Source organism: Neopsephotus bourkii, unplaced genomic scaffold (genome assembly GCF_033783945.1).
Source record: "Neopsephotus bourkii isolate Nb327-2 ecotype Australia unplaced genomic scaffold, CSIRO-AGI_Nbou_v1 NB_1634, whole genome shotgun sequence".
Taxonomy (NCBI): domain Eukaryota; kingdom Metazoa; phylum Chordata; class Aves; order Psittaciformes; family Psittacidae; genus Neopsephotus; species Neopsephotus bourkii.
In genome coordinates, this window is record NW_026902109.1 from 10,126,987 (window position 1) to 10,140,074 (window position 13,088).

The window sequence follows — 13,088 nt, forward strand, 5'->3', positions numbered from 1 at the left end:
CTGCTTCTGTTTTCCCAGCAACTTCACTTTGTATCTCAGTAGTTCACAGGCAGAAGTGCTGCCAGTTAAGTAACTGGTTTTGTCTGACAGATTTCCAGAGCTTCACTTATGAAAACCTGTCAATTTTCAGTAACTTTGGGTTTCTGGGACACAAGTTTATAGAGTTTGTGTGATTTATTTATTATTTTTTTTTATTTCTCTGTTATTGACTTTTATATATTTAAAATCTTTTGTGTGTGTATTTGCTTGTTTCCTGGTGCTTTTGTCATCAGCCAGTGCACTTCCATAAAAATTAATGAAAACAATGGACCTTGATAAAGTCAACCTAATACTTTGACTGTCATTTAATCTATCCTGTTACAATGTCTTGATAATCTCATCTTTTCTTTCCACATGCTAGACACCAAAGAAAATGCTTCCTTTTCAAATTTGGGAGTTTTACTAGCTTGTCCTATAACGAGAGCTCTCAGTGAAGTCACATACTTTCCTAGTATCTCTTTTCTTACTGTTTGTTCAAACCTTTTTCCAAGCATGTCAGACTTACAGAAGGTTGATAGCCTACAATTTGTCTAGAAGACTGACTTGTTATATTATATATATTAAACTGCTCACAGTTGTTGTTTGTACGATGACATGGATGTATGTAAATATATAGGCATATTCTGCCATCACCATTTTGGGGACTTTGATTTTTTTAACAGGAAGCGAATTCTTGAGGAGGAGTCTTTTACCATCCCACTCATTTCACATAGCAACTTCTCAAAATAGCCTTGAGTGGAATTCATGTGTCCTCAGTATGGTTAATCATCTTGACAAATGTAAATAACTAATGAGTGGGTAGTAAGGCAGATGAGTTAAGGAAGCACTGATAAGTCTTTTCAGTTAAAATGAATTTGGGTAAATGGGGAAAATGTCTTGAAGCATATGCATCATTTTAATCAGGTTTTAACAGCTTGTGTTTCCTATGCTTGAGACTACTGAAAGCAGACATTCATATTCCCTTGTCTGATGAGGTTAAAATTGAACAGTTTTATGTTTCTGATTGTTCAACTTTTATTTTTATTTAGAGATTGAAAAACTTAAATTGAAACATTTGTATTCGCAGGGTGTCACTGATATATGGAATAGTTGGCATTACCTTGTCTTAGTAATCAGATGTTTTGTGCTGTCAGTTCAGACATCTAAATGCTATTTTTCTGTTATATTTATAGGTGTAGGTGGTGTCACTGTTTGCAATTAAAGGGTTGCTTAACAGTTCTCTTCTTATTGTTTATAACTTATACCAAACTGTACCTGGGAGTTGAAATTTTCCAAACAAGGTATTCTTTTCAGTCCCCTGCTTTTGAAATTCAGCTGTTGCGAGCTCAACCCAAAGGAGGGAAAAGTTGTGATTTTGCTGTTGCATTGCTTTAGAAGTATTTCTTCTTTGCGCATCCCCAGGTTTTGAAGCAAGTTTGGTAAAGTGGAGGTAAAAGGCAGCCTTTCAGGAAATATTATGATCCTTACTGTCAGTTAAAATGCCTCCTTCTTGGTCTTGGGATAAACCTTTGAAAGGGAGATGACATAGCACAGCATAATAGCTAAAATGACTGTAGGTCTTAATGAGCTACTTCCTTACAGCCCTTAATGCTCGCCAAAATATTCCACTGGATTTTTTCAAGGGGAAGACACATATGTTCCAGACCATGGTTTTATGGGTCCTTGAGCTTTCACAGAAGTAGCTTCTTGGTACCAGCTGATGCAGCTGATAGCAGTGGCCTTTTGGTCCATTCAGTGCCATTAAGCTGTGCCATCTTAGAATTCATGTCAGGAAACATAGTGCAGAAATCATGCTGATAAAATGAAAATAAGGGGAAGGGGTGTACTGGGTAAAGAGACTAGGAAGCTTAGCAGTCCTACCTATCCTTCTGTAGGTCTGTCAAGGCACTGTAGGTCAACAAACTGGGTAACACTGGTGTGTTGGAAATCTGCTTGGTTTCTGACCATCAGGTCTTCTTTGGTCTTATGGATTGTAATTTTGTTCGGGAAATAAAACTTCTTGGAAAAATAAAATATATAAATGTATAACTCACTACATACTCTTTTGAATCTCTCTATATTTCTTCTCGTGCATCCTAAACTGTCAGCCCAGATGTTTGCCGAATTGTGATGAAGTAGGATTGCCACACTCCATAGCAGGGTAGCTATTTTATTATCGTGTTTACAGGCAGTAGCCTGAAAAAAAAAAGGAAAAGCAAAATGCTGGTGGTGCAAAGTCTCACAGTCTTTGTTAATCAGATACTAGCCAGTAAAACTTTAAAGATGACAGGCAGTTTATTGAGAAGCTATTGAACTTGAGAGTGGCAAAGCTGAAGATCTTGTTATATACTGAACAGCATATGTAGATCTGCACTTGTAATGTCCTTTGGTGGAGGCTACACATATTCTGTGGAAAAGAAATTTCTGCTGGTTACAAGCAGAATTTTTATTCTTGGTGTAGATATGAATTTTCTATTTTCTGTTGCTTCTGCGAGCTGTGACTTCATCTGGAGATGCAGTGATTTCTGTGGAAGATGTGCCAAGTGCAAAATATGTACATTTTTTGTGTGCAATATGGAAAATCATTTCTTTCAGGTACTGAGCAGTACAGTGAGTATACAGGCTACGCAGAAACTTACCGGTGGGCAAGAAGCCATGAAGATAAGACCCCAAGGTAGAGTTCCACGTAAATATTTCAAGTGAAGAAATAAATATTATGTGTTTGAAAAATTGGTGCTGTAAGTATTTCCTAGCATTTGCCTTAATAGAGAAATTAACTGTTTGGTCCTGCTCTCTTCAGAGCCAACAAGCTAAGAAAGTTCTCATATTAATAATGAGGTATTAGTGCTAATAAATGATACCTGACAATATGTCAGTTCTTAAATCAGCAGGGTTTATTTTTATGTATTTAATCCAAACTTTTTTGAAGGTACTGACTGAACTATGGATTGTAATGTCCCAAGAAGTTCGACAGTGATACCTCAGGTGCCACAGTACCTGATGGCTGCTGATGTGTGGCAATATAAGACCTAATCTCATAGATTTGAATAGAAAGCTCTAATGTCTTGAGTTTATTTCTCCGACAGCATTGTTATAGTGTGTACAAAATTATTAATTTGGAATAGAAACATATGCAATGTACTCTTTTTTAAGTGTTGGAAGAAGAGAGCTAAAGTGCTTTTCTTTGACTTTGTGGTGTTCTTACGTACTTGGTAAATAGTGGTGTGTGATAAGATTTGTTTCATGTTTATGCCTAAGGTCTAGTCAGTGTATTTCTAAATTCATAGAGAGACCTGTCTCATTTTTGATGATGTTTTCATTCCCTACACACAAATTTTAAAAGTGCTCCATTGTCTGTTATGAGCTCACCTTTCCAGCTGCTTGTAACAGAGAAGCTCTGCAGGGAATTGCTAATTTTGGATCATGGTTATATGGCCAGTATAAAACAACTAATGTCATCTACATTTCTTCTTCCTTCAATTTTAGGGATGAATGGCAGCGACGCTATACTGAAATTGTTGCGATAGATGCATTTCACTTCAGACGTTTTCTTGATCAGTTTGGTCCAGAGAAAATTAGAAGAGAGCTCAACAAGGCCAGTAACTACTTTAAGTGGCCTACAATCTAATGTTTGGAGTACCTCTTAAAATACTTTGGTATTATTATCTTCAGCTAAAGAAGTCCTTGCTTAGTTGTCTCTTGTAAAAGGTGCAGTTCAGTGTTTTGCCGTCCAATGTTAAAGCAGATGCTTGCCAAACAAAATGACTCTTATCCTTTATGGTATTCAGAGATGTATTTTAAAATATAAATGAAATTTGGATATGCATTTTGTTGGCTCTTAGCTTGAGGCCTTATCTTTCAACCTGTGCCAGTGATTTCAAGGCCTTTACTGTTATCCCACACATAAATTTAATCTTCTAACAAGAGATGCTTGGTATCTATCTCCAGTTCACAAAGTAAATTCTCATATGTTAATAAAGAAAGCTTATGGACCAGAATGAAGGTCTTGCATGGCTAGGATAAGGCGTAAGTAAGAAAGGGCCTGTGACATGTTGTAGTAATGCAGTACTATTTTTACTGGGCAGTTGATTACAAGAATGCTTATACAGTTATACAAGTGTGCTTATATTTGGGTTCATAACATGCTAGCAATAAAGTCTGCATAGTGTGCTTCCGTGTTTGGGATGCAGTGGGCCTCTGTGTTAGCTGGGGTGTTAAATATAAGAGCACAATACTAGTGTTATTAAAGTCTCCTGCTTTCTGTAGTATAGGTGGGTATAGCATGCATTTGAAATCAAACATAAGGCAGCGTCTTGCTACTACTCAGAAGGAAAGGGAATATACCTGAAAGCTCATCTCCCCCTACCCCTCCAGAAATGATGTACAGCACTGAAGAACTAATTTAATTTAGTCTTAAAACCTTGACTAAAGTAACATTCATCAGCTTGTTTCTTCAAGGTTGGCTAATGAAATTAGCCCTGAAAAAGACAGTAAATAAATTTTGTAAACTTCAGTGATATCTCTGTACAAGATTAAAATTATCTACTCTAGTGAATTTATGATCTGCCCACACTTTTCAATATTATTGACTGGGGTTGGATTTTTAAAATAAATTATGGTAGATCCATGCAACTTTATTATAGTATGTTGGTTTGACTGATGTTGTTTAATGAGGACTGATTGGTATTTAAAGAAAATTTTAAGCCTGAATTAATTCTCTGTTTCTCACAGTAAAACAAATTAGATTTATTGGAGTATTTTTTTAACATATTGTGGGGTTTTTTCCATTTAATTTAATATTAGTATTAAGCATAAGATCTTTCTGTGGGTGAAAACAAGGTGATGGAGTAAGATGCAACTCTTTCTATTAAGATTCAATAAATCAGGGCTCGGTAAGCACAGTATATGCACACAGGCTTTGAAATACGAGTCTATTATGTATTAGTATACACAGCTTGGTGTCTAGAGGTTCTTTTGTCTGTCATTTTATTAGACATTAGGAAATTATTGAAATAACTTAAAATGATTCTTCTTACAGCTTGTATTTTCTTTTAAGCCTGTATGATTTCTCGTTTATAAGATATATTTATCTTAAAGAACCAGGTGTTCAGTCTTGGTTAGTCTCAAAAGGTAGCTGTCTGAGGTTGACCCTTGTGTGTGATTTGCCCATAAACAGAAAACAAGATTAATATTGGCTGAAGTCAGCTGTTCAGAATAAGAAAAATAAAGTCATTGTATCTGACTTCATCAGTAAGATTTGCAGATATATGTGGAAGAGATGTCACTGTTTCATCCTTGTTAGCCCCTTGAGATTACTGCCTAATAAAGACTCTCACTAGCAATAACTCTTCCAGTTGTAAGTTTCACTTTCCAAATCCTAAGGAGCAACTGACTTATCGTTGGGCTTGCCAACCCACTCACAAATGTCATTAATTCTATTTTGATAGTCACCGATTACAAAAAACTACAGCTTCGTATTTGGCAAGAAATGCTTCCCTAAGACTTATGCTATGCATATGTTTCAAACAGTGTTAACTGTGAGAACTATATGTAACAGTTTTATATGAAAAAAAATTGTAATCATCATACAACTTCTAAATCATTTGTGATACCACATATTTGAAGTGGTGTACAATTTAAAACCAAATTAATTCATGTAGTTCGAAAGGAACAGGTCTTCTGCTTCCCGTATGGAAGCAATTGCTTTAAAACTGTACAGTAAGCTTTCATATTCCTGTATTCCTAGATGAAACCTATTTAAAATATTTGTGCAATGTCTCTTTCTATATTAGGTTTATCTTCATCGTTTATTTGCTATGAAAAATCATACAGGAGCACACACTTGGATATTTTTCTTCATTGCTGCTGAAGTCCTTCCAAGTGTTTGCTGACTTCAGTATTGTGTCTGATGAGATAGGTTTTTGTTCTTTGTGTTCTGGCAAGTTGAGAAATACGTGCCCGTTAAGTAAAAGCTGAAAAGAAAGTGGCATCTTACTGCAACACCAGTTCATCCCTCACTGGAGTGGAGATGGAGTTTGAAGAACTACTCTCCACACAGCCAAAGAACTAGCTTGCTTGGCCTGTTATTTTCATACCAGTGTGCTTTGGTCTTTAAACACACTAGTAACTCTGACTTGAAAGAGCTCAAGAGGCTGCATCCTGATGACGTGTAAGTGCTCATGCAAATTCTGAATCATGGCACCTTGCTAAATTATGACAAACCAAAGTCTGAATTTGCAGCTTAGATTAGACTGAGTGAAACTAGGGGTTCCACCAGACAGTTGTACCTGTTCAATAAATTTTTGTACTGTTGAAAAGCTTCCCAGAGAGATTTATCCTGTTGTGGTTTTTTTCCTACACATGGAAGCAGCTGCCTTTACTCAAGGTTTCTTAGTGGCTTATGTACTTTTTCCTCCTGCCTTCATTTATTGCATTAGACCTAAACTCTAAGGTGCCGTTTTGTCTTTTATTTTCAGTTTTGAGGAATATCAGTTAATAGTGGACACAGCAGTTCAGCTGTCATGTTGCATGCTAAAGGGGCCAAAAACCAACAAATGTGGTACAATCTTCTGTTAGTTACTCTTTGCTCTGGCTATCCTGAAAAGTTTCCTACAGCTGTGATAAAAACCCTAGGAGTCAGCAGATGTATCTGATTTTTAGTTTGGATTCAAATTAGGCAAAATTATTCTTCCTGTAAATTCTTTAGTGATGCCTTAAATTTAAAGGAAGACTAATGGGGTATTGAAGCAGCTTGAATTTGGTATTGCTAGAAGACAATACTTGTTTTCATCTTATTGTTTGAAAATATAGCACCAGATTGCCTGTCAACTTCATCTTCTGACTCTTGTCTGCCTGCAGGCCTACTGCGGCTTCTTCCGACCCAGTGTTCCACCTCAACATCTCTCTGCAATAGCCACAGGAAACTGGGGATGTGGTGCCTTTGGAGGGGACTCCCGATTAAAAGGTAAATTCTAGCACTAGTCAATGTCTAAATGAATCAAATAAGATTCTGATTCCTTTTTTTATAGTTAAGCTGTCCATAGAACTGGTTTGTTAGCTTTATCTTTAGGCCATGATTAATGTGGCCTTAATAAAAACACACACTGCTTTTATATGCTATTTTCAGTTTAAAGTTTGAGGTAAGTACATGATAGTGAAATGCTGGGTTTACAAGGATGTGTAGCACAGAAACCTTCAAAAGCAGGGATGCGCAGTATTAGTTCACAGAAGAAAATGTTCATTGCAGTTCTCAGTCGTATAAATAAGTTGACCTTTCTGGAGCAGTCATCTAAGATTATGCCTAAAATTTGTATCTCTGCAAAGCTGTTGAAAGTATGTGGTAATTTGCAAGGCTTCACAAACTTGCTGGCAATGCACAATGGTTGGTTTTTCTCCTTAATATATTACTGTTTGCCGGAGAAATTTCCATTCGCTCAGACATGCTTCTTTCTTTCCTGACATGCCTGCTATATCACTCACTTCATGTTCTTTTGGTTTTAATTGGAGTATTTATAATGCAGCAGATATCACATGCCAACATTCATTTAAGACTTTTTCCCTTCAAGTCAAGAACTGATGGATCCTGACATTTAAATTCATATTCTGATTCATACAGTCATAAATAGAAATTTACATGTTTGTTGTTTTCAAATATTTTGTGAGCATTTGAAATTTGGTTTTCTGAATAGCTTTAGCTAGTTACATTGAGACAAACAGTCATCAGGCTACCAGCTTCTTTAGTTTGCTTTCTTCATGGGTTTTATTCATTGAGCATCTATTTCTTTTCTTAATGCTTATTGATTTTCTGACAGTTGGTTTCTGATTTCAATTAGATAAAATTGTCTGCCAAGTCCAGATCATCAATATCTGAAGTAGTATTTACTGCAGGATCTGATCCTATGTGATTATGATTGTTAGGAAGGTTTAATAAATGCTTTGATTTGCATAAAACCTCCTCTTGGATCTGAACTGTAATATCCTGTGTTTATTTTTTTTTTTTTTTAATATATATATGTGCTTCTGGGACATCTATCTAAGGCATTATTTGTTCAATGCTTGACATGACTTTTATGGTAGGCATTCCTCACTGCAATGCCTTACATCCTCTCCCCATTGCTCAGAGCTCAAAACCAAAGCATACTGGGAAAGACCACCAGAGGGGAGTCCATTTGGTGAGGTAGCTCATAAGAAAAGTCTTTAATGTAGACAAAGAAATGCGTAGTGAGATGTGGTGCTTCGTAACTTGGATGTGGATGCCAGGCAGAACAAAAGCATTTTAAATACTTGAATATTCCCTCAGTTTTATTTTAACTTAATATTTTTAGTTTGAGCTTTCATTTAGGTAACTTTTCCTCTGGTTTTGGATCAACCTTAATTTTTTTCCCCAAAGTTTGCAAGAATTAACACTTAACAGCAAGTTACAGCATTGCTGCTGTTACAGAAAAGTCATCTAAATCTGTGTGTGTAGTCCCAGGTCTTCTGTTCTTTTGGTGGACCTTAAAGACAGACATTGGTTTAATTTGCACTTAAGTTACTATTTTTGTAAGCTAGGCTTAATTTCTTAGTTGAAAAATCAATAGTTAATGAAGAGAATTAAATGATACTGATGTGCTATGGGATGTGTAGCTAGTTGTTTAGTATGTGATACTTTTCTCTGCACTGATGCTGACTAGAATTACTATTGCTTCATTCTTTGTGTGTAAACTATGAGCTACAAGAAAAGTACAGTAGTTTGTCGTGTGCATTTTTGTCAGAATAGAGTTGCATTTGATGTGTGATAAACAAATAGTCTTTTCTAGCTCACAGATCCCCCCTGCACAGTCGTAAGTCCTAATGGTGTATAGGGTTATTCTGATTGCAAATTCTCTCAATGGTTTCACTTCATTATAAGCAAATTTCTTGCACTGGAGAGTAATCTTTTACCCTTCATAGGGAGTCATAAATTCTTCTGAGAAAACTCTATGATGGTGATCATTTTGGATCACAGAGATCATCAGTATCATGGTTTTACTGAACCCAAATTAATAGTTTTTGTTGGCTACTCAGGCTTGACAGTGTATTGCAATGACAAAGTAGTTTTCGTAGTTTAAAGTCTTGCTTTTTCATTTAATGTTCTTAAATACACACCCTTGTCCTATCTGGATCTCTAACAGAGACTTCAGAACCACTTCAGTATTTGATGTAATTGAATATAATTGGATAAGTGCCATAATGCATTATGATATTCTATCTTTTTTTTTTTTTTTTAGTGGTGAATTAAAGAAACATGATTGTGCATAAAATACGGTTTCACTCAAGGTCACAGAAGATGCAAAAATGCAAGTTGTCTTAAAGGAGTTAAAAAAAGAATCTGGCTTTACAAATTGAGTGCGTGGTGTGTTAACAAGCCAGGTTCCAGCTCTCTTAGGGATAAACGTTTAGTAAAAACTTAAGACTTTTGGTACTAAAAAAATATGTTTATGTAACTGGGAGAAGTTGGAAGATCTTGTCTTGCTTTTGGAAACCAGATGACAGTTTAACAATTACTAGTTGCAGGAGCTCTGTGCAACTGTTTGAAGATTGGAAAAGTGCTGTTTTATTGAAAATGCTAAGATGATCTCATGAGACATCTTGTAAATACATAGATTTAACTTCTAACAATAGTGAGAAAGTACTGTTTAGCTGAACAGGTGTTTTTACTTGTCTGAGAAAATAAAGTTCAATAGGAGGACTGCTCTCAGCTTTTATGAGGCCCCTATAGAATGAGTAGAAGGAGACAAAAGCATGCATCTTGCCTCACATGTGCATGCAATGTTGAGGTGCTACCACGATAGTACTGAGGTTCTGAACTTATCCAGTAGGCAATGACACAAGGAGTATTTCACACTGGTGTTTTACCCAGTGTAGCATTGCTGCACCCACATTTGCAGAGTTCTGCTCTGCTTGCCCCTGCTGTGTCTTTGGTGCTGCTTTCCTCTCACCAATCTCTGGACTTTGGCTGCACTGCTGCAATAGTACTGCAGCACAGGAGTCCCTGGTGGTAACATCCTTTCCTCTGGATAAAAGGGACTGAACATGCAGGGCCTGTGAGGATAGTTGGGTCCCCTGTGGGATTTGTATTATGCTTCTACCACCCTAGCTGGGTAGTAGAAGAAAGTATGTGGGTACTGTCTTCAGGTACATGTCCAGAAGACTTGGATTGGATCACACCAGCTAGGTGCAAGGGTCAGGAGGGCCCAAATCCCTCCAGACACCTCTTCCTGAATGCTCCTTTCTTTTTCAGTACCATAGAAATGTCACGTGGTGTTATATATCACTGTTGCCCAGAGGATTGTGAAGCCTGCTTCTTGACAGAAATTTTGACCCTTGTTCCATAAGATTTACAGCAATTCAAAATAAACAGTAGGATATTTTTAATATCTTCTGTAAAGTGAAGCTGCATTGTTTGCTTGGAATGAATAATAAGATTCATTAGGTTCCATTCCCCTATGCAAGCTAGTTAATTAGACCCCTTCAAAGCTGATCTACTGAAGCTTTACCAAATCCACAGCTGTTTCAGTAGTTTGATTAAAATATCATTCCCAGATTGAGATTAATTTCACATGTGAATAATGTAATTTATAATTTTAGCTATGTGTTTACAAGAGTGTTGTTTGATTAAAGAATGCAGTATTTTATTAGGGCTCTAAAAATGTGAAGTATTCTTGAGCTGAGCTATGAGCAGCATTCTATTTAGTTTCCACTAGCAGGTGGTAATGCAGTACATACGCAGTTTTATTTAAAATTGATCTTTACGAAGACAATATTAATCACATTTTAATTAACTCTACTTACTGGGCAGAAAAGGAAAGAATTAATATTGGAACTGCACCCATAGGCTCTGAAATAAGGCAAGCGGCAATAGATTAAGTCGTTGCTGGGCTCCATTATTTAGACTGTGGTAACATTACCCAAAATGAATGTGTGATTGATGGCATGTGTGACACTCCAGCCTCGCAGTACTGGTTGGTGAAAAAGCTGTGCTCCTGTAAGTTTGGTGCCACCTAAAAGGATCCTGGTTTCTCTTCTCCCCTTCCCTGTTCCTGACTGTATGATCTGGTGCCCTCCCTTGCATCAGCTCTGGCTCTGAGCAAACTCAATTCACTCAGCCAATTCTAATCTAGCAGAAAACAATTAGCTTTTACCCTTTTGTCATATAACTTTTCTGCCAGGTTGGTGAATGGAATTTGCTCTGATGAGCTCCTGAGAGCTGCAGAAAAGTCAGGAAGTGAGTGAGAAGGGAGAAAATGTAGCTGGACCAGAGCCACTTTCTCCAATTGCACTGAGTCATTAGCTCAGCTGGACCATTGACCAATACTCCAGATGATTTCTTGAGTCTTCTGAGGAACTGCTGAGGGAATTGTGGGTGTTTAGTCTGGAGAAGTCTCAGGGGGACCTTATCGCTCTCTACAACTACCTGAGAAGGACGATGGAGAGAAGAGGTGGCTGATCTCTTCCCCCAAGTAATAAGCAATAAGACAAGAGGTAACGGCCTCAAGCTTTGCTGGGGGAGGTTTAGATTGGATATTAGGAAAAATTTCTTCACAGAGAGAAGGCTCAGCCATTGGAGCAGGCTGCCCAGGGAAGTGGTAGAATCACAGTCCCTGGAAGTGTTCAGAAACTGTGTAATTACCCTCAGTGACCTGGTCTAGTGGTGGACTTGGCAGTCCTGGGATAAAGCCTGGACTTTATGATCCTAAAGACCTTTTCTAACCTCGTTGATTCTGTAATTTGAGGTGCACCTTGGTCCACTAAGCTTTATACAAAGCTGGAAGTTAAACAACCTGAATTGTATTCCTGGCATCACCACTCGCTTTTTATAGGTTGGAATGAACTGACATATTCCATGCTGTATATTCTATAATAGGTAAAATGGACACCTTAAATTGCACAGTAAGAGGATGCAGAACCATAAGTCTCATCTTAGGAGCTAAAAGTTGGGTCAGGTCCTGCTTTGTGTAGCTTACCTACTGAAAGGTTGGCACCCTTCCTTCTGAAGGGTGGCAGAGAGTAGAAATTGTGATGTGCTTAATGGATGTTTTTTACCCCACTACCGGTGACTTGATGCAAGCAGCTTAAACCAGGATGTGAGATGGTGCTCTGTTGTTTGTGCTGCCTCGCATGTTTATTGGCTTGTTAATGGCTGCAAGCTGCTTGGGGCTAGGCATGGACCAAAACAAATTCCAAAACTTAAACACATTGTGTATCTGGAAAGTAAAGGTGGTTATCACTAGTGACTCCAGCACAGAGTACTTCCACACTGAGCTGCAGTGCCCAGTATTCTTCACTTTGTTTTAAATGTGGAACTAATACTTACCTACCCATTGTTCAAATTGTCTTGCAGCATTTACTTGGAGATGAGTGGTAGGATTATTTGCTGTAATATTCATGCTGTGTTTTTTCCCTTCACTAAATTGCTTTACCCTGTATTCATGTGTGTAATATTTTTGTTGTTTCAGCCTTAATACAGATACTGGCAGCTGCTGAGGCTGGACGTGATGTTGTTTATTTTACCTTTGGAGATGTGGAGCTGATGCGGGACATTTACAGCATGCACACTTTTCTCTGTGAGAAGGGCCAAACTATTGGTGAGCATAAAGAAATCTCATGCAGTGAAGAGACTTAACTGTCTCTAAATGGAAATTGTCCAGTAAGAATTATTGTCATCAAGTTCTGAACACAAGCAAATGGGTCTTGGTTTATTTGTACCTGTTTCCAGAGTGCGGAACTCTTCTGATTCAGGGTCAGCTGTACAGTGTTAATCTGTTAGGAGACTTCCAGAATCCTCTTGTAATTCACTGGTAAATTACAGTCCAGAATTTAGAAATATGTATGATAGACAGAAGGTTTGCAAAAGTTTTTAACATAACTCAGAATGCTTTAAAAAGGGAAAATGTGCTTTGCATTCCTGATGTAGGTTTGTCCTACAGTGGTTCTGGCTTGATCCCACAAGATGCAGTCAGATGCATTATAAGAAAAGTGGTGTATCAGTTGCCCCACTGTAAATGTTAAATGTCTGGGATAGAAGCACAAAGCTAGGTAGTTGGCAATAC

The 13,088-nt window shown here is 37.5% G+C and overlaps 1 protein-coding gene and 1 long non-coding RNA gene across 4 annotated transcripts in view; one reads left to right on the top strand and one right to left on the bottom strand.

The window, feature by feature from the left end:
- PARG (poly(ADP-ribose) glycohydrolase) overlaps window positions 1-13,088 on the top strand; it is a 68,057-nt gene that overhangs the window by 51,269 nt on the left and 3,700 nt on the right. Inside the window, exons 14-17 of one of the 3 annotated variants that reach the window (XM_061373769.1) lie at window positions 2,614-2,692; window positions 3,505-3,613; window positions 6,877-6,982; window positions 12,495-12,623. In XM_061373769.1, the coding sequence (XP_061229753.1) occupies window positions 2,614-2,692; window positions 3,505-3,613; window positions 6,877-6,982; window positions 12,495-12,623 (423 nt within the window). Of the gene's footprint in view, window positions 1-2,613; window positions 2,693-3,504; window positions 3,614-6,876; window positions 6,983-12,494; window positions 12,624-13,088 lie in introns of those variants that run through there. The other 2 variants (XR_009728496.1, XR_009728497.1) reach the window with 2 other exon arrangements.
- The window catches only part of LOC133223239 (uncharacterized), a 318,819-nt gene that overhangs the window by 33,117 nt on the left and 272,614 nt on the right, over window positions 1-13,088 (bottom strand). The window lies entirely within an intron of this gene.